This window comes from Carettochelys insculpta, chromosome 28 (assembly GCF_033958435.1).
Source record: "Carettochelys insculpta isolate YL-2023 chromosome 28, ASM3395843v1, whole genome shotgun sequence".
In the NCBI taxonomy this organism is placed as follows: Eukaryota; Metazoa; Chordata; order Testudines; family Carettochelyidae; genus Carettochelys; species Carettochelys insculpta.
This window is the reverse complement of record NC_134164.1, coordinates 3,128,126-3,152,486: the sequence shown is the minus strand read 5'-3', so window position 1 is coordinate 3,152,486 and position 24,361 is coordinate 3,128,126. Positions and strand designations below refer to the sequence as shown.

Here is a 24,361-nt window from a genome sequence, read left to right as displayed (position 1 = left end):
TTTCCCAAACTGGGGGGCGTGAAGAAATTCCAGGGCGGAGCGAGGCATCCCAGCCCCTCCCATCATTCCCCCACCCCAAGAAAGAGACGGCCTTTGCTTCCAGTTCTCAGCCCCTGCCATTTTACATGGGTGACCTGGCACAACTTCTATAAAAAGGAGGCAGCCAGCAAAGACCCACTTGGAGCTAGCTGCCTTCTGCAAAGGTGAGTGAGTGTGGGTTGGAGGAGGATGCAGTTAGATGTGGGGCTGGGGGTGCTTGGCTCAGGTGAGGGGGATGGGGTAAGAGCAGGAGGGCAGGTGGTGCCTGGCTTTGTGGGAGGGGAGGGACCCAGGCAGGTGGCTCGCGGGGCTTGGGCAGCTGGCTGGCTTGTGGGACTTGTGGGGCTTCGGCGGCTGGCCCCCGCAGCGCAGGGCTCGGGTGGCTGGGGCTGGTGGCTGGGCCCTGAAGCATGGGGCTGGGGTGGCTGGGGCTGGTGGCTGGCCCCTGAAGCATGGGGATGGGGTAGCTGGGGCTGGCGGCTGGCCCCTGAAGTGTCGGGCTCAGGTGACTGGTCCCAACAGTGCGGGCCTTGGGCAGCTCAAGCTGGTGGGTGGGCGGCAGGCCCTGGCAGCGCGTGGCTCAGGCTGGAAGGCGGGCGGCAGGCCCTAGCAGCGTGTGGCTTGGGCCGCTGGCCCAGGCAGCATGGGGCTCAGGTGGCTGTCCCTGGCAGCGTGGGGCTTGGGCGGGCAGCTCAGGAGGCTAGCCTAATGCTGGAGTGGGCAGCTGGTGGATGGGTAGCTGGTTCCAGAAGCACAGGGCTCAGGCGGCCAGTGGGCAGGTGGGCTGGTGGTTGCCCCAGTGGCACAGGGCTTGGGTAGGCAGCTCTGGCAACGTAGGGGGCAGGTGGCTGGTGCAGGAAGCTCTGGTGGCTGGTATGGGTCTCAGGCACCTGGACAGCTGGGGTTGCATCAGGCATCCACAAGGGGTCGAGAAAAACTATTTGTGCTTATTTTTAATTTTAAATAACATTTTATATCAAGTTTTTGTGTTTATTTTAAATTATGAATTGAATTGGTTGTTAAAGGGGGATTGGATGATGGTAAAGGAGAGGTGGGGGGATGTGAGGGTTCCTCAAAAATCAAAAGGGGGCATGATGCCAAAAGGTTTGGGATCCACTCATCTAGACCACCTATTCTAACCTGCTCTTAAATATCTCCAGTGATTGAGATTCCACAGCCTCCCTAGCCAATTTATTCCAGTGCTTAACCACCCTGACAAGTAGGAAGTTTTTCATGATGTCCAACCCAAACCTCCCCTTCTGCAGTTTAAGCCCATTGCTCCTTGTCCTATTCTCAGAGGCCAGGGAGACCATTTTTCTCTCTCCTCCTTGTAACTTTCTTTTAGGTACTTGAAAACCGCTATCATGTCTCCTCTAAGTCTTCTCTTTTCTAAACTAAACAAGTCAAATTCTTTCAGTCTTCCCTCACTGCTCATGTTCGTTCAACCTTTAATCATTCTTGTTGCTCTTCTCTGGACCTTCTCCAATTTCTCTACATCTTTCTTGAAATGTGGTGCCCAGAACTGGATACAGTACTCCAATCGAGGCCTAATCAGTGCTGACTAGAACAAAAGAATGACTTCTCCTCTCTTGCTCACAGCACTCGTCTTCATGCATCCCAAAATCATGTTTGCTTTTTTTGCAAGAGCATAACACTGTTGACATATTTAGCTTAGATCCTAGACCCCTTTCTGCAGTACTCCTTCCTAAACAGTTACTTTCCATTCCCTATGCATAAAGTTGATTGCCCCTCCCTAAGAGGAGTACTTTGCATTTGTCCCCATTAAACTTCATCCTGTTTACTTCAGACCGTTTCTCCAGTGTGTCCGATCATTTTGAATTATTACCCTACCCTCCAAAGCAGTTACAACCCCTCTCATTGGTATCATCTACAGACTTAATGAGCATACTGCCTATGCCAATATCTAAATAATTGATGAAGATATTAAGTCCTTCCAGCATGACTGTGAACCATTAATAACTACTCCCTGAAAATGGTTATCCAGCCAGTTATGCACCCACCTTATAATAGTCCCATCTAAGTTGTATTTGCCTAGTTTATTGATAAGAACATGCAAGACTGTATTCAATGCCTTACTATGAGCTATGAGTTTGTTCCAATATTATTTTCACTTGATATGAATTGCCTTTTGTGTGCCAGATTTCCATGGCCATATGCCACCAGTCCTGCATCACATAAATGTACACTCACAAGTTTTGTGCACATGCTGAGACAGCAGCAACAGCATCATGTGTGGTGCTTCCTGTTCTTATGGAGTCTCTCTCATAAAATGTTGGCAAAGTGTCCTTTGTTCTCTTTAAAAGCCAAGAGCAGTGTGACGATGTGAGAAGGGGGCAGAGTCACAAGAAAAATTAAATCTTGTGCAAATGTGTCTAACCCTGGATTTAACACTAAATGAAAAAAAATATTAATTCTGCTCTGGTGAAGGAGCACCAACCTACCAACCTTACAGAACTAACTGACTAGGGTCACTGTTCTACCATCATTCTGTGTTCCCTAACTTGTGCTACCTAACCAAGCACATCAACACCTTTGTAAAATGCCCACATACAATAGTGTCAGTACACAAACTAACATCAAGGATTCTAGCAACACAGGAGGAAATTAACCACATTCCAAAATGAGGTTATAAAGGGGGCAGGTGAATTCGAACCAGAGTCTGTTCAAGCTACAGTCAAAAGCCTGACAGTCTACTATCTCATGCTGACTGCTTTGCCCAAAGATAATGTAACTGACCAATCAGGGACATAGACTGTTTAATACACAGTGACATTGTCAAGTATGAAGGTGAATTTGGTCTGTGGAGTTTGGATGGAGATTGGGTTTAAATATTTGAAATTGTGTACAAAAAATTGTGTCTCTAATAATAATAATTTAATAGTGCATTCTGGAAGTACATATTTAATTGACTGTTTATGCCTATGGTGTCCAACACCCTAGCCACTAGACACATGTGGCTATTTGGCCAGTTGAGTGTGGCTAGCTGGCTTGTACAACAAATATATTTTCAGAATAATGTAGCTAGTTCGCTATAGCTGTAGCCACTGTGTTGACTACTGCTTCAGAGCTGGTGGAACACCATGGGATTTATGCAGTGAGAGCTTCAGGGGACTAAAAAAAGGGGAGATTCTGTATATATTTGTAAAGTGGCATGTGAAGAGAAGACATCATGTTTTGTAACAATAATCCCATTATTAAGTGGATTCCAGCATAAAAGAAATACCTTAGTGTTCCAATATTTGATTAAGAATTCAATTCCCTCTTGTTGAAAGCCGGATGCAGGTGCTACCTAAAATTTCTTGGGCTACAGCCATGCTAAAAGCATCTGTTGGGAGCGCGGTCAGCATGGCAGGGGTTGGCCTGGGAGCGGAATGCGCACTTGGAAGTGTGCAGCTCAGGGTAAAGCTGGCTGCTGAGGCAGCAGCCAAGCCCAACAAGCCAGACCACCCCTTGGCACCCCTTGACCACCCGTCTCGTCAGCCCCTAAGACCGGCAAGTAGTACTGCATGTGATTTAATAGGCAGAGCCTGGCATGGACATAAAATCTGTATTCACATCTAATCTGCAATCAAGAAGCATGGTCAGTGAATACAAAACTGATATCTGCAGATTTTGCAGGGTTATACTAATGGAGTTGGTGTCTCCTTCTGAACTGATGCCCTGGCATTGTATTAAGGGGCATTGGGATGGGAATAAAACTGAGGTCCTGCCCACCCCAAAGCACTCTATACCAGAGTAAGGTTATCACAAGCTCCCTGACCAAAAGCCAGTGCTGGGAGGCAGTGTTCCCTCTAATTTTTTTCCATCCATGGGTGGAATAAAGTTTGTGATACACAGGTGTGCACCACCAACAGAAACACAGGCTGCTACCTGGGGGCGCTCTGCGAACCAGTTGGCCCGCATCTGAATTTCTCCTGGGTGGCTGCCCCAGGCTCAGTCTACTGGAAACACCCCCGAAAGGAACGTGCCCTTGCAAATTCCCCCCTTCTCCATCCAGCGAACACCAATCCTGTCTCCTGGGCGTGCCAGAAATCGCCTGCAGGTCCCATTGTGCCTCCCTAGGGGGCGCCATAGTGCGCCGAGCTCACCAGCGACAAGACCTTATCACGTGGCGAGGGGGTACGACGTCCCTGTGTCACGTGCCGAGCGAAGTCACCGCCTCCCCGTCGTCCTGTGACGTAGTGCCCCGTTGCCGTGCGGGAACTAATATCCCGGCATCCTTTGCAGCGTTCTCTCTTTTTTTTTTTTTCTGTAACTTCCCCGGCCGCAAGATGTCCAAGCGAGGTGAGGCCTAGTGAGAGCGGCTCCCGCTCGGGGACGTGGGCGGGGAGAATCCGCCGCCATCCTCCGTCCCCACGGGTCGCACGGCTCCGGGATCCGGGGGGATGGAACAAGGGGAGCCCGGGCTCCCGTCGGGGCCGGGCCCGGCGGAGGGAAAGAATCGGGGCTAGGCCGGTGGGGACGGGGACTGGCAGGTCCTGTTGCAGGAGTGGGGGAGCCTGGTCGCTGGACGGGAAGCCGAGGCTGTGAATGCACGGGAAGTTCAAGGCACTGGGGAAGGGGTCGGTTGATGGACGCATTGGAGGGTCCATAGCCCGGGGGGTTTCAGGGTGAGGCTTTGGCTTGGAAAGTGCGGGTGCTGAGGCCCACGTGGATGGGAAATTGGGGTCGGAATAAACTGTCCCAGAGTGCAGGCTCTGTCGCGCGGGCGTGCTCAGGCCCTGGGATTGTCCCATGCATGGAAATAGCCCTGTAAGTTGAGGGAAAGGCAGCTGAAAAATGTGGTGCTTACCTGGGCTAGGGTAGTGGGTATGATGCCTAGATCGTACAGGGACGGCCAGGGTAAAAGATACTGGTCTGAGTGGAGGATTTTGAATCGCCTTTTTTAAAGGACCCGATTTAATTCGGGTTTGGGACTCTGTGGGTAATTGTGCTATAGCAATTTTAGGTTAAAACGTACAATAAATGGCAAGACCAGTCCATGTTCTTTTTAATAATGCCTGTGCTGGTTGGGTATTTTATGTGGATTGTTAAAGTCTGTGCTGTGCTAGTCTGTAATGTCGCAGACAACATGCAGTCCCTTTGGCACCTTGGAGAACTACTACATTTATTAGGTCATGAGCTTTTTGTCAATTAAACCCCCTTCACCAGATGGATTTAAAACTTATGATCTAATAAATGTATTAGTCTCCGAAGTGCCTCAGGGCTGCTTGTTATTTATTTGAATTGCAGTGTGATGAAGGCCAAAAGCAAAATATTGTCACTGAGGTCCTGGTGTTGGAAATGTTTAAACCGGTGTTTTTAACTATTCACATGCATAAGCTTCTGCAGCCTAAAAGGCTAGGATTGCATTTTTGTTACAATTTGCATTTTATTGTCATCTTTGTCATTTTTAATTACTCCTTTATTATTGTTTAACAGGGAAGATTTACTTAGTGTTTCAGGACACAAACAATGTTTTTGTAAACTTTCTGACTACACCCAGGCTAAAATTTTCAAATAGTCCCAAATTGGTTACAACTTTGAGCATTTGTGCTTGGGATTTTCAGAAGCATCTAATAGATTTAGTAGCAGTCTCTTTTTGCTGATGTTCAGAAAATGGTGTAGATTTTAAACATGGTAATGGCCATTTGTTTACCAGTTTTGTGTTTTGACTTTGTTCTCAGACTGAGGATGTTAATATGAGGTCTGAATTTGTGTCAGTAGATACAAATAGTTTTCAGGGCAAAACTTAGTAACAAAAAACCTTGTAATTTCCACAAATTTTATAAACAGTTAAGAAACTAAAGGGAGAAACAAAAAAATCCACTTTAGATTGTAAGATGGGCAAACGTAAAGACCTAATAACTTAAAATTAGAAATATGATTTATGTTTTAGTCAGTTTAGAGAAACTGGCACAAATAAAATATTCAAGTGTATTATTTTTAATCATAATTCACATTATCCCTGACATAGAAATGAAGTCACAAATTTGTATGTCAGTCTAAAAAGCTGTCCTATTTCCTTCCCCCACGTTAGTTGTTTTTTTCTTTCAACTTTTCTTTTTACCCTGCAGGACGTGGTGGTTCGTCTGGTGCGAAATTCCGTATTTCCCTTGGCCTCCCTGTGGGAGCCGTGATCAACTGTGCAGATAATACAGGTGAGTTTGTCTCCTTTCTGGAGTCAGTAGCATTTGTTTCTGCTTCAGCAGTCCTTCTGTCTTCCCCATGTATCTGCTAAGGATTTGTGCAGATAACTGACTAAAGGGAAACAGGGCTTGAAAATTGGAGCCAGAAAAATTTGCTCTCGAAATAAGCTGCCAGTTTTTAAAAGTGAGGATAATTAACTATTTTAACAACTAGATGGACTCTCAGTTAGTTGGAGTCTTTAAATCGAGACTGAGAGAAATACTTGTAAGTTAAACTTAAATTATGAGTGTGAAGTTACTGGACTATACCAGGAATCAAACTCGATGATCATAATGGTTTGTTCTGATCTTAATGTCTGTATATGTGTTAATCTGCTTCAGTTAAATTCCAATTTACTGTTCAGTAACAGGCTAAACAATTGCATCCTACCTCTGAAGCAGCAGCAGCAGCTTCCCCCTTCTAAAAAGCACTTGCTGGGTCTGTGGTCAGTGACTCGGGGAGTTGTCATGGAAGGGCATACTAAAGGCATCGCTTTTGGGTGAGGTGGCAGCATGTGCTGTTAACTTCAATGAGTGGTGTGACAGTGAACCATGTGGGGACATCTATTGTATGATGAATTGGCCAGTTCAGGACTTTTTCCCGTGTAGGTGCTAAGAACCTGTACATCATCTCCGTGAAGGGCATTAAGGGGCGCCTGAACAGGCTGCCAGCTGCTGGTGTGGGCGATATGGTGATGGCTACTGTCAAGAAGGGCAAGCCTGAGCTCAGGAAGAAGGGTGAGTGTTGAACTACAGGTATCAAATTCACAATCTGTCCACACAGTGTTCCATAGGCTGTTATGTAGGTGTCTGCTGCAGACAGGCTATTGTATAGGACTGAAACCTTAGCTTCCCAGATTTCCCACACGACTGTGGTACAAACATGATGTTGTTGGAGGGTGGGGAGGGAGGGATGAGGAAATACTCTCTGGACACAACCAAATTGTTGTTAGGTATAATGCAAAATGGGCATGAAAATATGGTGGTGCATGTAGTGTGTGGGGTAGCCCTAACTTTGATGTAGTAGGATCACAGCATAGCAGCTCATATGCAAGACAAAACTAGGGGTGTGTCTACACTTACCAAAAGATTGACTCTTTCAGGGTCAATCTTCTGGGGTTCGATTTGGCGTGTCTAGTGGGCTCTACGGTCAGCCCTGGTGGTACTCATTCCCACAAGGAGTAAGGGAGGTCAACCAGAGAGTTTCCCCTGTCAACCTCCCTCTGTGTGGATGTCCAGAAAAATCAGTATTCAGTGTGTCCATTCTGGCTATGCAAATGTCATAGCTGGAATTGTGCCTCTTAGATCGATTTTTTTTTTGGTCTGGTGTAAATCTGGCCTAGGACTGACATACCAGCATGATTTTGTAGGCTTCCACCTGCTAGTGGACTTCTGTGTTCCTCATAGACTCCCCTTCCTGTCCGAGGTGGAAAGAGAGTCTGGTTGCTTGAGAGGAGCAAGGCAGCTTCAGCATACGATAAGGATGCTGGAAGTAGGCAGACTGACTGCAGCAGCAGCTTCCCCCTTCTGAAAAGCACTTGCTGGGTCTGTGCTCAGTGGCTCCGTGAGTTGTCGTGGAAGGGGATAGTAAAGCCTCACTTTTGGGTGAGGTTAGCAGCAGCATGTGCTGTTAACTTCAGTGAGTGGTGTGACAATCCTAAAGGTTCACATTCTGGTTTAGTTATTAGTGTTTTTTATTTTTCCAGTTAGTCTTAAGTGCTTGGAGAAGGGGTTTCTCTGCTGGATGTCTCTGTGGGTGTGGTCTTGCATCTGGAAATGTGTCCAGGTTTACCTTTCAAAAGGCTCTTTGAGCACTTGGTGAAAAGATTAATGGTATTGAATCACTCGGGTGTAGATTGAAATGTGGTGCTGCATTGGACTACAGGTTACATATCCCTGGTCCAGCACCCTCAGGACATGATTGGTCCTAAATGAGAGAATTTGCCAGACCAGGGAAGGTCCTCTGCCTCTGACTGCCCAACCTGCTGCCAGCTCTGCCTTTGCCCCTGCTGGGTCTCCTGCCCCTGTCCCAACCTGCCTGTGGCCAGGCTGCTGGATATGGCCTTAGTCCAGTCCCTGGTTCAGGTCTCCAGACTTGGCTCCTCAGATGCTGCTCCTGGCCTTGTGGGCATCAGCTGCTCCTCCTCTTCCCCTCACCCACCCAGGCTCCTGCCTGGCAGGGCTCCTAGCTCTCAACCCTCACTAGCCTCCCAGCCTGGGGCTCTCTGGGCTGCAGATGTTGCTCCTTCCAAAACCAGGAGTGTCTGGTCTAGCAACCTGTAGCTTTTATTGTAACTGATATACGTGCACACACAGACAGCGTGGGATTTTTCCTTCAATGAATGCCTGCTTTGCAGAGAAGTAATCTTAGGTCTCGTGAAACTAAATATCAAAGACTTGCAGTCGGAGTAAACGTGCACGGCAACATCTAGTTTAAATGCTTGTTGAAAATGCATTTCTGATGGGAAGGCTTTGACTTGACAGGCTGGGAAACTACAGACCCCTTTGTTCACAGAGCAGACAGTAGCTGGGGGACTGCTGCCAACTGAACCCGCCTCTTAACTGTTTCTGTCACCCATCCAGTCTTGGCTTCTCAGATGAGGCTGTCAACAAAAACTTTTGCAACATGAGTGTTTGACAGTATCAGTCCCAGAGGCCACTGAGAGTAATAACTTTGGTTACAACTTCCATATAGCAGGCAACCTTTACAGGGACCTGCTATATTATTATCAAGTTGCCCATTGAGGCTTTAAAAGGTAGGGCTCAGAGGAGGACACTTTAGGCTAGGTCTAGATTACAGGGGTTTGTCTACAGAAGTTTTTGTTGGAAGATATCTTCTTACAAAACTTCTGTTGACAGATTGCAGGGAAACTGCCAAACGGATCACAAGAGTGATCCTCTCTGAGACTGCCCGGCCACTCTTTCAGCAAAACAGCCCACCGGAAGCACAGCAGACAGGGCTTCCTGGCATCCAGAAGCCCTGTCTGTCGACAGAGGGCCCCTTGGAACGTCCAGGCTGGTTTTCGGTCGACTGAGGATGTCTGCACTAGAAGGTTTTGTTGACAAAACCCAGGGAGTGTTCACACTAAAAATGTGGTCTGTTGACATCCTGTGGACAGAACTCATCACTTTTATCGCCAGCCATCTGCCTCTCCTCTATGAGGCAGAACACCTTTTTTTGACGGGATCTGTCAACAGAAAAGCCATATGGACGCTCCAGGGGCCCCTCTGTCAACAGGAAGGGCTGCCCTGTGCCCCCGAAGCCTATCTGCTGTGCTTTTGGTTGGCTGCTCTGTAGCAAGAGCGGCCAGGCAGATTGGCCGCACTCTGTCCACAGAGCAGATGGACAGAGTGATCTGCTTTTGTGTGGGGCCACAGTCTGTTGACAGGAGTTTGATGGGAAAATACCTTCTGACAGTAACTTCTGTCAACAGGTCACTGTAGTATAGATGTAGCCAGAGGTGTTCTTCCTTGTGGGGTATAGCTGTTGACGAAAGTGCTGTGTCCTGTCAACTTACTGTCAACAGAACACCATGGGAATCTGGACAATCTGTCGACAAAACCCTCTAGTGTAAACATGGTGCATGGAGTTGCCCCGGGTGATTCCTCTTGAGTTTATTCTGTTGTGCTTTACTTGGAAAATTAGGATCCTGAGCTTGTCTTTCTCCCTGTAGTGCACCCGGCAGTGGTAATTCGGCAGCGGAAATCGTACCGGAGAAAAGACGGGGTATTCCTCTATTTTGAAGACAACGCAGGAGTGATAGTAAATAACAAAGGGGAAATGAAAGGTACAGGCAAGAATCTATTGTATTGGACAAGAGCAAAGTAGAAAAGAATGGCACTGCACAAATATCGGCATTCCTGGCTCCAAAGAGAGCACCACTGTCTTCAGGCGAAGCAACCAAAAACTCTTAGGGCTAGGAATGCATTGCTGTGGAAGTTGTTATCCTGGATGCTTCAGCAGAGAAATACTGATGTATCTGTTGCTCTGACTAGTTCTTAACTTCTCCTTTTTTTCCCCCACTCTCAGGCTCAGCAATCACAGGCCCCGTGGCTAAGGAGTGCGCAGATCTGTGGCCCAGGATAGCCTCCAATGCTGGCAGCATTGCATAAACCTGCTCTATCCTCATTGTAAAGACACAATAAAAGTGATTGCACCAAAGTTCTTAGTGTCTGTGTTGATAGTGTACAGCTTGGAACACCACACTGCTGACAAATCTGCTAGAATGATGCTTTGGCTGCATAGGAGCATTTGCTCATGAAACTTCAGTCATACAAGTAAAAACCCTGTGTGGACACAGTAAAAGGTGTGACCTTTTTTCTTAAGGTTAAACTCTTTTCCAAGCAACACACAAACTCTCTCTAGTATACTAGAATCTCAGATTTAAAGATGCTTAAAAGCAGTATTTTTCTTTTGCATAGTAAAGGGTCAGTGCTGAAGTGAGTCAGTGTTGTAAATTTAAGAGCAGGTGTAACATTTGTACACATGTATGAACATCTATTTATGAACAACCTACATTCCCAAGGTTTTTTATAATGTTGAGGTTTTGCTGTACCAAAATAACAGTTCCTGGAAGGAGGTTATATTAGTATAACTATTTGTTGACAGTCACATCTCTAGGGATATCAAAACTGCTTTCTCCTGTAGACAGCCTGAGGCTACAATAGGAATACAGCAGCTTGGCTTTTAAAGTTGTGACTCCCATACGTGAAGAGATGTATCTTCATCAAATAACTTGAGATGGTAACTTCCTTTGTACTGCAATCCAGCCTTATTTTTTTCAAAGATTTGGTACTATAAGATGTTCAGGACAGAGAGGCTTTGTGAGAAAAGCGTTGAGTTTGAACTGCACCATTGGTTATTGTGTCTTTTGTGCTGACAGTAAGTTGTTCCAGGCAAGGACCTTCCTGATTTAAGGAGAACTTAATGTGGTCAGAGGCAAACAGAACCCACCACAGGTGAGTTAGTGACTGCGGCTTGTGCTACTAAGCTCTAAGAATGGTGATAGAAGCTTGAAGGTGAATTAAAATGGTTCCTTTGACAATCTTCTTGTCTTGAGAGAGACCTTCACGTATGAATGGATTTAAGTGACGCTGGCTTGTGAGTTCCAACCCCACTCTTCTCACACTGACCATCATGCATGGGCACAAGAACTGTGACATGTACACTGGAAGGGGAGAGCACAGGTTGGAGATCAGTTACCTTCTAGACTGATGCACCTGAAAAGGCTTAGCGAGCTCAGTCTGCCCTGGTTTGAAATCACAGTTTCCCTTCTAGGTACTGTTGATCCACTGCACCTTAGTCCATATTATTCAGTGCAACCCCTTGAGATCACTCCACAGATGGCTTCCTCAGTCCGCCACCCTGAGGATGCATGTCAATGCTTTAATATCCCAGCACGAGGACAACAATGGCACATCACAGACATCAAAACGAAAAAGCAGTCCAGTAGCACTTCAAAGACTAACAAAATAATTTATTAGATGGTAAGCTTTTGTGGGACAGACCTACTTCTTCAAACCAACGAAGAAGTGGGCCTATCCTATGAAAGCTCACCACCTAATATATTATCTTATTAGTCTAAAGTGCTACTGGGCTGCTTTTTTGTTTTGATGGTATATAGGCCATACACAGACTTGAAATTACAGTTTTCATGGTCATGGTAAGTATCTTCTGAGGATAAAGCCCACAGTGTAAAGGTGCTGCACTCCTTCCCCTTACCTCCATTGTGTGGCACATTTGCTAAGCACAGAAGTGTATACATGAGATTGAATGGAGTTACAAAGCCATTTGCTGGGTTTATGCCCAAAGATGCAGGTGGGCCTACTGACCCTTAAAGGATGCGAACACTGAGGGAGCAGATGCCAAGTAGTGGTTTTTCAATCGGTGTTGGAATGCTGCTTTCCTGGAAAATATTATCGATGTCAAGCCAAGCACTGCTCTGTTCACATGGCTGCTCCTGGGGTGAGGTGCTATTTGATCACAGCTGTGATATTTTTACACCCCTGGCTCCTAGTTATGTTGACTTTTCAGCGCACCGGCTGGCCTGTTGGGAGGTTCCTGGGGCAGGGTCTCCCCCAGTGAAGGGGTAAGAGCTTTGCTTCCGCATTTCTACAGTGAGAGGGGGAGGGGGCCAAAAAGTCCTTTCCCCTTAACTCCTCCCCAAGAACGCTGTGCTGAAAATCCGGCTTGGGCAGAGCTGTGGCCCTTCCGGGGGCAGCCAATCACGGGGTGCGCTGCAAAATCTGGACATCCAGCAAGTGCGCCTCTTGCTGCTGGAGGCTGTCAGTTTCGGGGGCGGGGGGGGGGTGGCTGTGACTGGCCCCATCCTTACTCCACACCCGGGGGGCTTTAAAGCCCCCACGTGCGATCTAACCGCATTCTCGGAGCAGAGCTTGGCTTCCTGCGGGGGTAGAGCCTGGCTGCTTTCCGGTGGGGGCTCGGGGGCAGCCCCCCCCCCACGCCGCTGGCGAACAGCTGATCCCCTCCTAGCCCCACGTGGCTTCACCTGGCGCCAGCCGCCCCCGGGGGGGCTGCCGACGAGAAGGCCCGTGCGCCGCCCCCGCCGGGATGCTGGGTGAGTCTGGGCGCCCCTCTGTCCCTCCCCAGCTGGGGGGCGGCGGCCCTGGCACGTAACAATGCGGGTAGCCGGGGGAGGCGGTGCATGGACACAAAGGGGGGGGGGTGAGGGTCCCGCCTGCAGCATGGCTTGTCTGAGCAGGAGGTGCCTGCAGCGGCAGAAGGGCTTCGTCCTGGATGGGGTGGCCGTGGACACGCTGGCCAGCGGCTATGCCCGCATCCTGCCCAAGCTGTGGTCCGCCTTGCCCCCGTACAACGCCCAGCTGGACGCCCACGCGGCGAGCTACTTCGCCTCCCCCGCCGTCAAGGCCCTGCTGAAGAACACGGAGCAGGTACAGGGCAGGGTGGGGGGCGGACTGCTGCTCCCAGGCACCGCCGGGGGGAGCCAGCTGCCAGGGGGCCATGCAGCTGCTGTCCTGGGTGGGGTTTGCACTTCCCAGCTTGGTGCACAATTTGGTGGTGACTTTCCATGGGGACTTGGGAGGGGGAAACGTGCTCGGGGCTCAAAGGAGACCTGCGTGGGGGCTGTTCACCAAGGCAAGAAGGCTGTGGATCAAAGCTTGGAACTACATGAGATCAGCTGCTTCATGTCTTTGGGGGGAGATGAAGAGACTCCACCATCGCAGCCTGGCTATGGATAGACAGGCTCTGAGCTCAAAATTAACCCTGCTGATGCTGTAAAATAGTTGTGTTCAGGGGTTGCCTTTGTGTTCTCTGTGTACCGGGGGTGCTTGGCCCTGGCAGTGCATCTAACAAAGTGGGCCCCAGCCCATGAAAGCTGATGCCCAAATAAATTTGCTAGTCTTTAAGGTTCTACAGGACTGCCTGCTGCTTTTTTGCTGGAACAGACTAGCGGGGTGTCCTCTAAAACCAGGCCTTACAAATCAAATGACCTGAATTCATTTTATTATGATCGAGAGGAGAGTTGTCCCTTCCCTGCTCCAGTTTCGCCTTTTCCCCTCCTGGGATTTTCTGAGATCCTTGATGTTTCTGACATCACAATCGTTCATGGGTCATTTTCAGTGAACTGTGATGTCAGAATGAAAACACAATACAGGGCCCAAACAGCAAGCAGGGCAGTGGGAAGGAAAGTCATGGATTACCAAAATTACCCATTGACAGAGAAAACAGAACCATAGATGGACTAATTGAGCTGGAACCTGAAAACGATACATTTGATAAAAAGTTGGTGTCCAGATTTTGGTGAATACCAATCAGATCTGTGGCATGATGGTTTATAACGCTGTGGTTATAATTCAAAGAATGGTGTATTAATTGGACCAATAATGCACAGCAGCTTGCATCATAATTCTGTAGCATAGCGTTCTCCCTGCTTAATAATTGTACGCCCATCTAATTTGGTAGCCCAGTGGAAAGTGAGTGTGGGAAAGATAATCGCAGAGGTTATCAAGTCCAGTCCCCTGCGCACGGCGGGAACAAGCAGCACCTAGATCATTGCATATTCAGAGCTATTTCTAAATAATGGTGATTTCGTGGTGCCTGATGCAGCTGGGATCTTTTCTTGGTTGCTTCATATTAGAATCTGTTTAAATCTCAAAAAGCAAGACAGTTCCAGTCTGTATGAAATTTGTTCTTGTTAAAGAATAATACACAGGGCAGCTGCCATAATCACACGTCATCAGCCCGTTCTGATGCCCTCTTGCTAGCTGTGCCTTCTGTGTCCTTTACAGACGGTCCAGTGCTCCCCAAGCCATGGAGAGAGAGCGAGAGAGATGCTCATTCGTGTTCTTTCCAGCCAACTGAAATCCCGTTTCCTCTCGACATATGGTTTAAAGTCTCACTGATGCTTCATAGACGTCTTTGGAAATCATAACCCTTAGCATTTGGTCAGGGCTGTCCCAAGCGGGGGCAGGGCCTACGGCAAACCCCTGCCCCCAATGCTCCAGGCATGGGGACCCGGGCAACCCCTCACCCTCACTGCAGCTCCTTTCCCTTCCCTGCTTCACCACCCCAACCCTTGAACCTCCCCCTGATCAGCCTTACTGGGGCTTACCTAGGGCAGGATAGTTTTTCTTTTCTGCAGAACTGCTGCTTAGCCAATCAGTCCCCAGCTTGCAGCCGTGCAGGCTGGTCATGCAGTGACCTGCTCCAATGCGGCCAGGCCAGGCCACGCTGTACCTCTGGCCTCCTCCTACACTGTGCGTGGGAGAGATGCTGGTGCAGGCAGAGCACCCTGTGGCTCTGGGGGCATTGAGGGCCAGCATGAGCACCCAAATCCATGTTCAGGGACTCCAGACTTGCACTGAGGTCTGGGCTAGCAGATCTGTCTCTAGACCTAGGGCATCTTTCACTTTTAAAGAGGTTTATGAACATTAGCTCATTAATACACAACCTGGGACTAGATTTCAGTCACACAAGCTGTGTCAGGCATGAATTTGGCCCAGTCTCTTCACTGGAAATTCTCTGGATACAGCTGATAGTGTCTGGATTTCACCTCGTTAGCCAGTCTTGAGTAGAGAGATTTTGACCAGCAGTGGGATTGTGTTGCTTGCGACTCGAACAAAACCTGTTCCTATATCCTGCAGCCCAGATACGTTACAAGTGCTTACCCAGAGCTATTCCTCAACGCACTGTGGCAGCAGCCACTCATATGTCTTTGAGAAAGAACAAAACGAGGTAGCTGGTTGGGTTGGTTGTGATCCTGGCGCTACTGAAGTCAAAGGGAACTTTGCCATTCACATCCAATGGGACTCTTCATCATTAGGGATGATATAACACCTGGTTTTGCTCTGAGGTTTTGTTCTTTCCCTGACTCTCCCCAGCACCGAGGCGGCACATCCAGGGAGGGTTGGATCGTGGACTATTTCCACATCTATGGGCTAGGGCAGAGGTACTTGAACAGAAGGAACTGGGCAGGAGCAGGTAAGACTCTTTTCCATAAGCTCTTCCCCAAATATCAGTTACTGTGCATATCCCCTATTAGGCCAAGAGATAGGACCATTTAAAGGAGTAATAAATATTGGCTTCTTTTTAAAATATGCTCTCTGGTTTCACAACATTTGGGGCAAAAGGGTCCTGTTTATGAGCTCTTCTCAGGCACAAGGCTAGAAGCTTACATTCTTTTTAAAGGAAAGCCAAGATTTTCCATTAATCACTTGATTCCAGGAACTGGGGCTTTGTGCAACCATTCCAAAGATAAAATTAGAAGAGCCAGTGCTGCTTCATTCCACAGCATCACCAGGCAGAAATTCAGGCCGTGACTTGCCCCCAGTCCCTAGCCTGTTGCTGTAACCATTAGGCTACACTGCTTGTGTGGCATTAATAATGTTGGGAACCTTGCCCCACATCTTATTCTTGTCCTGACCCAGGCAGCAGAGAATGCAGGTGTTATAAACCACCCGCAAGGGATGGGAGGGACACCACAGGTGCATGCCCTGCTTTGGGCTGTCATTGGTGGAATTACTCCCCACCCCACAAGTTTTGGATCCTGGAGAAATTGTTGTGACTATGGAGAACGACAAGAAGTCCCCTGGCACCTTACAGATGAACAGACATTTTGGAGCATGAGCTTTCGTGGGCAAAGACCCGCTTCATCAGATGCAAAGCAGATCTTTGCCCACGAAAGCTTATGCTCCAAAATATCTGTTAGTCTATAAGGTGCCCCAGGACTTCTTGTTGTTCTCAAAGGTACAGACTAACACGGCTCCCTCTCTGATGATGTGACTATTGTGACTCAGGGCACTCCCGCCCCCAGGCTGCATAAGTGACACTGGGGCAAGACAGCACAATACTGATTGTGCCCCTCTTTCTTCTGACGTGCCCCTCCCTGGCAGGGAATCTCAGCCTCTGTCATCTCACACGTAGAGCTCAATATATTGCTCAGACTGTCACTGGCAGCCGCTGGCCTGGGCCCACCAGGGCTCCCAGTGGCTAACTGTTGCTGAATGGGTATGAAGCATGGACAGGAGATTTTTGCTCAGTGTTTCTACCGTTGACAAGGCTACTGAGCTTGTGTGTAGCTTGCATACCAGTCCGAGGTCTCTGCTCAGCATGGGTGAGCTGGTGGCAGGAGGAAGGTTGGGAAGTAAGTTGCTATAAAAATTGATAGGGTCAATTTTCTTCCCCATAGGCCACTCTGCTGAGCAGATAAGTGGCCACTACAGCTTCCTGGCGGACGTGAAACCCACAAAGGGCTACAATGGGCGCTTTGGCTACCGTCGCAACACGCCGGACCTGCGGGTGAATTCATCCTGCTTCGGGGAAGTCACTTTGTTCCCACTGCACTGATGCCGGATGAGCTGCTTTTCACATGCCAGCCCCTCCGGCTGCCATGGAGACCTGGAGGTGGTGATTAGGAGTAAGAAACAGGAGCTCAAATAAAATATCATTCTCATTTGTTCTATTTTAATAGCTTGTTGTTAAGGGGGATTTATTTGCCTAGGATAGGTGCTGCAGATGCAGCATCTGGGCTGCTGCTTGTACCAGCTGTTCTGAACATAGGGTGACTACCTTGTACGTGGACTTCCCCATGTGTTCAGATGAGAGTCTGTTTGGACAACCCAGACCCTCATCCTCAGGGATGAAACTAGCTGAAACACAAAGTGCTTATTGTCTGTCCATAGAAGAGCCCAGATAGATAATAAAACGCATGTTTGCTGAGAGATCTTCAAGTGTACAGAGCATTATGGGAGGGAAAAAAACTGGGAAAGATACTACACGTTAAACCTCTCTAGTCTGGCACTCTTTCATCCAGTAACATCCGTAATCTGGTGTGATTTTTAGTTAGCTGGACGACCACTTCTCGAGGGGGTGGCCAAGTTTACCGCGGTCCCATAAAGTTTGTTTGCAGCCACCAGCCCTGGCTCTCAATGTTCTGTGCTGTTATTTAGCTGTAATTTACCCCTACATGTCGTCTGAGAGCCCAGTAAGCAGTGGGTGTGTTGGTAATGCTGCTAGACAATATTGCCCTTCCATAGTCTGGCAAATTCTCTTGTTCAGCACCAGTCAGGTAGGTCCTCAGTGTGCCAGACTAGACAGGTTCCACCTGTACTCCTATTGGGCCAGGTGGGTGACAACTGGGGGGATAACAAGAGCTTGTGTTGTACTCAAGCCCTGTGGAGAAGAAGCAGCTTTTGAGTGCCTAGGAAGGTGAAGTTGAAGTCCCTGTTTGATGGACCCTTTGGATGCTCGCCTATTGTTTGTTGAGTTGTTTCAGTTTGGAGGGAGTTGCTCTCTGTCACTGCCCTCTCACCAGCACACGCAATCCATGTGGGCGTTCACACACTTCTGCTGCAGGGAGTGGCAATGCAACATGACGAGCTTTAAGGCTGGCCATGGGGCATGCTGTAGTCTTGTTGCATTCAGGGCATTAGCCGGGATAATATCAGCCTTCAGTGAGCAGGGTTATGTAGTCTCACTGGGGGCTTCACATACTCGGAAGCCACCCCGGGACGGGGCGCTGTGATCTGGCCTCTCCAGAGGTTCTGAGCTGTGTTGTGGGTGTTGCAAAACTGGGCAGGGCCTAATCAAGCGATGCTCTGCATTGTGGACACCATGGCTTCTTGTACAGTGTGAGCACAAAGCCAGGCATTATTTGGTGCTGGTCTATGCAGCTGGCAGTGCTTTGGGAGAGGAAATCTCCTGCTGTTACATTGTTACCACTGGTGTAGGCATTTTGACCCCCTCAGACCTTATGTTCTGGAGCAATAGGGCAGCCCGTGCTGCTACTTAAAGAGGTCACACCCAGCAGAAAAGCTGTTTTGGCTGGAGAGGCCCAGAGACAGCAGGCTGGGAGTCACAGCTCGTGACCTCTTGGGCCTTGAGTCTGCCACTATGGCAGAACCGTGCAGTTGGATAGATCCCTTCTAGCTTCCCTGAGGATAGGCAGACACAGCTGCAGGCTCAAGCATAGTGAGGGGAGCTGGAAGAAATGAGCCTCCAAATGACAAACAGTCAATTTCAAAGACACAGCACTTCTGTCAAGGCTGCTCCCTACTCAGACACTGGGCGTGCAGCAGGTGGGGGCTCGCAAGAGACCCTAAAAATACTTTGCCTCTATAGGCTTCTGCTTAAGAGCTTCCCTTGGTCACAGATTCTCTGACCCTGGGAAGTTGCTGCCACCACCCAAGTGGGAAAACCCCTTTTTAAAATGCAGGCAGACACACTTGGGATGTCTCTCTGCAGGGTAACCCCAAGCTCTCAACCCTCCCTTTGGGGAGAGCATGCAAAGAGGAAGAAATTAAGCTGCAATCTGATGGCTGACCTTTAAGTCCTAGGTCCAGGTATACACAGAGCCTTCTCTAGGACACAGGAATGAAATAATTGTCTTCTTTAAAAAAAAGTGATTAACAAAAGATAAAGTATACAAATAAAGTGATAAAGCATTCTTGGTTGCTAGGTGTTACAGAGCAACTAAAAAAAAGGTAGGTTAAAGCATAGGGACTCACCTCTCAGCCATTCAGTTTGGGAGTTACATTGTACAGGGGTTGGTGCACCAGCCAGCCAGAGAAGTTCTGCACCAAACCCGAAATAAAAAATAACCTGATCACATGTGACTAAACATTTCCTTTCTACTTACATATCTGTATGCCCAGATAGTGTTATGGCCTGATTGGTTACTGGATTCATTCAGCTTGCTCAGGATTAAACATCTGTGTCTCTGCTCCAGCCAGATGACAAAGACTCTCTCAAGCCGCTAACTGCTTCAATTCAAAAGGTCCCCACTCTCTTCCCGTTGGCTCACCTGGCTGCTTGCCAAGAGGAAACCCAATCTGGTCTCTGGGTTTAATCCTTTACAGGCATTCATTCATGACAGCTTCATGGAGCCAATGTTCTTTTTCTTACACTGTAATGTGACCTAGAGGCCTCAGTGAAGTTCAAGGACAAACTTGCAGTCTAGGAAAACAAATGGTGTGTGAAGGAGAAGGGTATAACTTGATATTATAATAATAATGATAATAATAATTAATAATAGTCGTGGTTCTCATCTGCCCATTGCTTTTGCTTTATTGTTTGACTAATTCCATTCTGCTCTGCTAAACACCTTTGTCAGCTGCATCTCCATCTTCATTAGCTTGCCATAATGTCACCTTATGAGGGCGGGGGGTGGTGGGTTGTGCTGTATAACTGCTAGCATGACCCACCCCAGAAATAGCTGCATTTCTCTTAGTCAGATTGCTATGTAAGTAGGTATAGTGACGTAATCTAGGGTGAAGGATTGTTGGAGATGCAGCTTATTAAATATGGCGTGTGTGGTTTCTGGGTGTACTGGCCCCTTGGTTTAAAGGAACAGAACTCTTACAGAATTAGAGCTAGAACTTTATTACCTTGTCTCAAGTAAACCCACTTGAAACTGCAGAAAAAAAAATTTTTGTAAATGCAAAATGAAAAGTATACATTGTGTGGGCAGTGTAAGAAATAATTACAGGCACAATGAGTATGAGAAATAGCTACAGGCACAGTCAGTACAGGTAGTGAAGAGTAACAAGTAACATAACCAGAATCCACCAACTAGACTTACCTGTTCTCTGTTCTTTACAGGTGGGGGTATAGCTCAGTGGTAGAGCATTTGACTGCAGATCAAGAGGTCCCTGGTTCAAGTCCAGGTGCCCCCTTCCATCATTTTAATTCAAAGAAATAAGTCTAGAGCCAGATCTCCTAAAACAGACCCTCTTACAAATCTGGAGCCCTTGAGCATGGATTTTTTTTTTTTTTTGCAGCACCAGGGACTGATCTTTCCTTTGATAGGATTCAACCAGTGACAAACCTATAGGCCACTAGTGAAAAGTCCAGTAAAAACCAGGGAATTCTAAATGGAAATATAGACTAATTAAAGTGCATTGCCTATTCCAGAACTGAATTATAAGGCTTTAAAGAGAGATTACTAATTAATATGAAATAAACTTAATTAAATGAGCATTCAAGTGAAAGGGGGTATAGCTCAGTGGTAGAGCATTTGACTGCAGATCAAGTGGTCCCTGGTTCAAATCCAGGTGCCCCCTACCTTTTATTTACCTACTCCAGGTGTCCAGAGTGGCACACAAGCTGATTGGCATTGGTATGCTACGCAGGAGCTTAGACCTGTTCCTACTCCCCCATGTAGCCAGGAGCTTGCTCAAAGCCATGCCCCTGTTGATTCACAAAAGACCAGCTAATGCTACCAACCCTCACCTACAGGGTAAAGCTCTGCATCTTTATTTATTTATGAATGAAGCTGTTGTTAAGTAAGGCTGTTAGAAACTTTAAAAAGTATCACTGGTACTTGGATCATACATAGAGGTTAAAAGGTCACATTTCAGTACCCTGGAAAGACTGCTGGCCCCTGTGCTAAAAGAACGCACAGGGACAATAAGGTCCTTGCTGAGAAACTAAATGAATTCTTTGCAACTGTGTTCACGACTGAGGAAATGAGGAAGATTCCCACACCTGAGCTATTCTTTTTAGGTGATAAATCTGAGGAACTGTCTTAGATTGAGGTATCATTAGAGGAGGTTTTGGAACACCTGATAAAATAATAACAGAGAGGAAGCTGTGCTAGTCTATACACTATCAAAACAAAAAGCAGTCAAGTAGCACTTTAAAGACTACCAAATAGTTTATTAGGTGAGCTTTCGTGGGACAGACTCACTTCTTCAGACCATAGCCAGACCAGAACAGACTCAATATTTAAGACACAGAGAACCAAAAACAGTAAGAAGGAGGACAAATCAGAAAAAGATAATCAAGGTGAGCAAATCAGAGAGTGGAGGGGTGGGGGGGGGAAGGTCAAGAATTAGATTGAGCCAAGTATGCAGACGAGCCCCTATAGTGACTCAGAAAGTTCCCATCACGATTTAAACCATGTGTTAATGTGCCAAATTTGAATATAAAAGCTAGCTCGGCTGCTTCTGTTTCCAGAATGTTGCGATAATTCCTCTTCAGTAACACACATACCTTTAGGTCACTGACAGAATGCCCCATTCCATTAAAATGTTGACTAACTGGTTTGTGGATCTGGAGTGTTTTGATGTCTGTTTTGTGCTCATTGACCCTTTGTCTAAGGGAGTCAGAAGTCTGTCCAATATACACAGCATCTGGGCATTGTTGGCACATGAAGGCATATATGATGTTAGTAGAGGAGCATGAGAAAGTGCCCGTGATTCTGTGAGTAACCTGGTTAGGTCCAGTGATGGTATTTCCAGAGAAGATATGTGGACAAAGCTGGCAGCAGGCTTTGTTGCAGGGAAAGGTTCCAGGACTGGTGTTCCTGGGGTAGAGACTGTGGCTGTTAGTGAGGATCCTCATGAGGTTGGGAGGTGTCTGTAGGAGAGAACAGGCATGTCACCTAGGGCCTTCTGGAGTGTAGCTTCCTGATTAAGAATAGGTTGTAGGTCTTTAATAAATTCGTTGCAGTGGTCTGAGTTGGGGGCTGTAGGTGATGACCAGTGGTGTTCTGTTCTTGGCTTTTTTGGGCCGATCTTGGAGTAGCTGGTCTCTGGGTATTTGTCTGGCCCTGTCAACTTGTTTTTTTACTTCTCCTGGTGGGTAATTCAGGTTTATGAATATAAATAAATAAATATCTGATAAAATAAATAAATAGATAAAATAAATATCTGTAAGTCTCCAGGACTAGATGGCATTCACCCAAGAGCGCTGAAAGAATGCATATGTGAAATTGCAGAACTAGTCATGGTGGTTTTTAACTTACCCTTTAAATCAGATCTCAGCTGTGTGGTGAACTGGGCAAAAGGCGGGGCTGTGTGCATTCAAAGCAGACCACCAACTTGTAAGTCTAGAGTTGAATGGTGTGGATTGCTGGAGCAGATAACATTACCAGAAAGTGAACCACTTATCGACACAACATGGGCCCCAGTGCAGGCAGTCAGAGCCTGCGGGGGATCTCACATTAAAATGTCACATGCTTTTCCTAAAGCACTTTCTCCCAGAGCTGAGCTCAATAAACAACTTAACCCTGATGGAAGGACCCATAGCTGCAAAGATTCCCTTTTTTCCTACTTCAAGCAGGGTATACAGCTCAGTAACAGAGCAGTTAAGTACTGATCAAAAGAACATGACCTACATATAGTACCGGCTGTTGAAACCACTGATTCAGAAAAAAAATAGTTCCATTAAGAGTGGGGGACTCCATCTAAAACAGGAACCTTTTGACCTGCAGTCACATACAGTATCACAGAGCCATGCCCTTATCACAGCAATAGACTTCAGCAAAAATGAAAACATTGACTTCTATGCGCAACCCCACAACTGCTGTTGACCACTCTAGATTGTAATTTACAATAATTTTTGTAAGAAAATCTGTAAATAGAACAATCAATAGAAAAGTGTCCAAAGTGCTTCATATATGCATAATGTATTATTCCTAAATCTAATTTATTTACCTCTCATTGTCTTGCTGATATTGGCAGAGTATTAGAAACATAAGTCTTTCTTCAGGGGACTAATGAGTTCTAATTAAATGTTCTGATACTGAATGATACCTCCTCTGTCACTAGCACGGTATCAAAGGATTCTGATTCACAACAGCTTTCTCTGTTCTTGCTCAGGTTTTGTAATTCTGGATCATGTCCTATAAGACTTTGCGTTTCTAGAATCTGAGCAATCAGAATAATCATGTGGAATTCATGGAAAGCTGTATTAGATTTATTTTTAAAACTTGTATCTAATTATTTTACTGCATATTAAAATGAACAAAGACCGTTTGTAGAAGATTCATTTGACATTTTTCTTATTGTCCCTTTTAGCAAATTTTGTATCAATTCTTCTAAATTTGAGTCCCAGACAGACAATGGACATGAACTGTAATCTCTGGGAGACAGAGAATGATCACATCTGCCACAGAACATCAGCCTGGAAGCTCAGAGCTGAAAAACAGGGCTTGCACATTACTGTGTCAATGACTCAGCCAGCTTTGTCCTCGCTACACGGTTAGCTCAATGTATAACGTGAGTGTAGGCTGAACTCGACTCCTGTTTTCCAGTGATGGTTATGCAGCGCCCTAGCAAGCCTTGCTGGACGCAGCGTGGCTTGTGGCATCACAAGCAGGCAGATGAGCCAGCACAGTCACACCTGTTCCCAAGTTTGGTTCCCCTCTTATTCCCTGAGGATTCTTCCTTCTTGGGGTCCCCTCACTACCCCCTCTGCGACTGTTTCTTAGGCCATGGGCTTTAAACCCTTGCTCCTACGTCCCAGGCCCATAGCCCCTCCAACTGGGCACCCTTCCCAAACGTGCCCCCCTTTCACAGACCCATAGTCCCTCATGAGCCCATCCCCAAACCTGCTCCCCCGTCTGCTTCCCAGGTCCATAACCCTCCCACTGGGTCTGTTCCCCAAGCTCGTCCCCCCAGGCCCATCCCCACAGCCCCTCACTAGGCCCGTCCCCACACCTACCCCTTCACTTCCTAGGCCCATCACCCCCCACTAGGCCCCCTCCCCACACCTACCCCCTTATTTCCCAGGCCCATCACCCCCCACTAGGCCCCCTCCCCACACCTGCCTCACCTCCCGAGGCCCAGCGCCCCTGTAGGCGCCGCCTCCCGCCCACAGCAGCCCGGGGCGGGGCGGAGCGGAGGAAGCGGCGCCATCAGTCGGGGCCGGA

The 24,361-nt window shown here is 47.5% G+C and overlaps 2 protein-coding genes, 1 long non-coding RNA gene and 3 other non-coding genes across 6 annotated transcripts; 5 read left to right on the top strand and 1 right to left on the bottom strand.

Annotated features, from left to right (window-relative positions):
• The first annotated feature begins 4,271 nt into the window (after nt 1-4,271).
• RPL23 (ribosomal protein L23) lies at nt 4,272-10,389 on the top strand. The gene is made up of 5 exons (XM_074978872.1): nt 4,272-4,344; nt 6,117-6,200; nt 6,837-6,965; nt 9,902-10,015; nt 10,258-10,389. Exons 1-5 carry the CDS (start codon nt 4,332-4,334, stop codon nt 10,338-10,340), a joined length of 423 nt encoding a protein of 140 aa, XP_074834973.1. The 5' UTR covers nt 4,272-4,331; the 3' UTR covers nt 10,341-10,389.
• On the top strand, nt 6,643-6,775 carry LOC142002901 (small nucleolar RNA SNORA21). The gene has a single exon (XR_012642740.1). It is a non-coding gene; the product is annotated as a small nucleolar RNA SNORA21 (small nucleolar RNA).
• A 2,543-nt stretch (nt 10,390-12,932) lies between the features above and the next one.
• Nucleotides 12,933-17,237, top strand: SPMAP1 (sperm microtubule associated protein 1). Its single transcript, XM_074979246.1, has 3 exons — nt 12,933-13,139; nt 15,591-15,690; nt 16,898-17,237. Exons 1-3 carry the CDS (start codon nt 12,933-12,935, stop codon nt 17,053-17,055), a joined length of 465 nt encoding a protein of 154 aa, XP_074835347.1. The 3' UTR covers nt 17,056-17,237.
• A 3,072-nt stretch (nt 17,238-20,309) lies between these two features.
• TRNAC-GCA (transfer RNA cysteine (anticodon GCA)) lies at nt 20,310-20,381 on the top strand. The gene has a single exon. It is a non-coding gene; the product is annotated as a tRNA-Cys (tRNA).
• Nucleotides 20,382-20,696: 315 nt separating this feature from the next.
• TRNAC-GCA (transfer RNA cysteine (anticodon GCA)) lies at nt 20,697-20,768 on the top strand. The gene has a single exon. It is a non-coding gene; the product is annotated as a tRNA-Cys (tRNA).
• A 627-nt stretch (nt 20,769-21,395) lies between these two features.
• On the bottom strand, nt 21,396-24,305 carry LOC142002790 (uncharacterized). The gene is made up of 3 exons (XR_012642720.1): nt 24,265-24,305; nt 22,454-22,560; nt 21,396-22,325 (listed from the first exon to the last, which is right to left on the bottom strand). It is a non-coding gene; the product is annotated as an uncharacterized LOC142002790 (long non-coding RNA).
• Between the last annotated feature and the right edge of the window lie 56 nt (nt 24,306-24,361).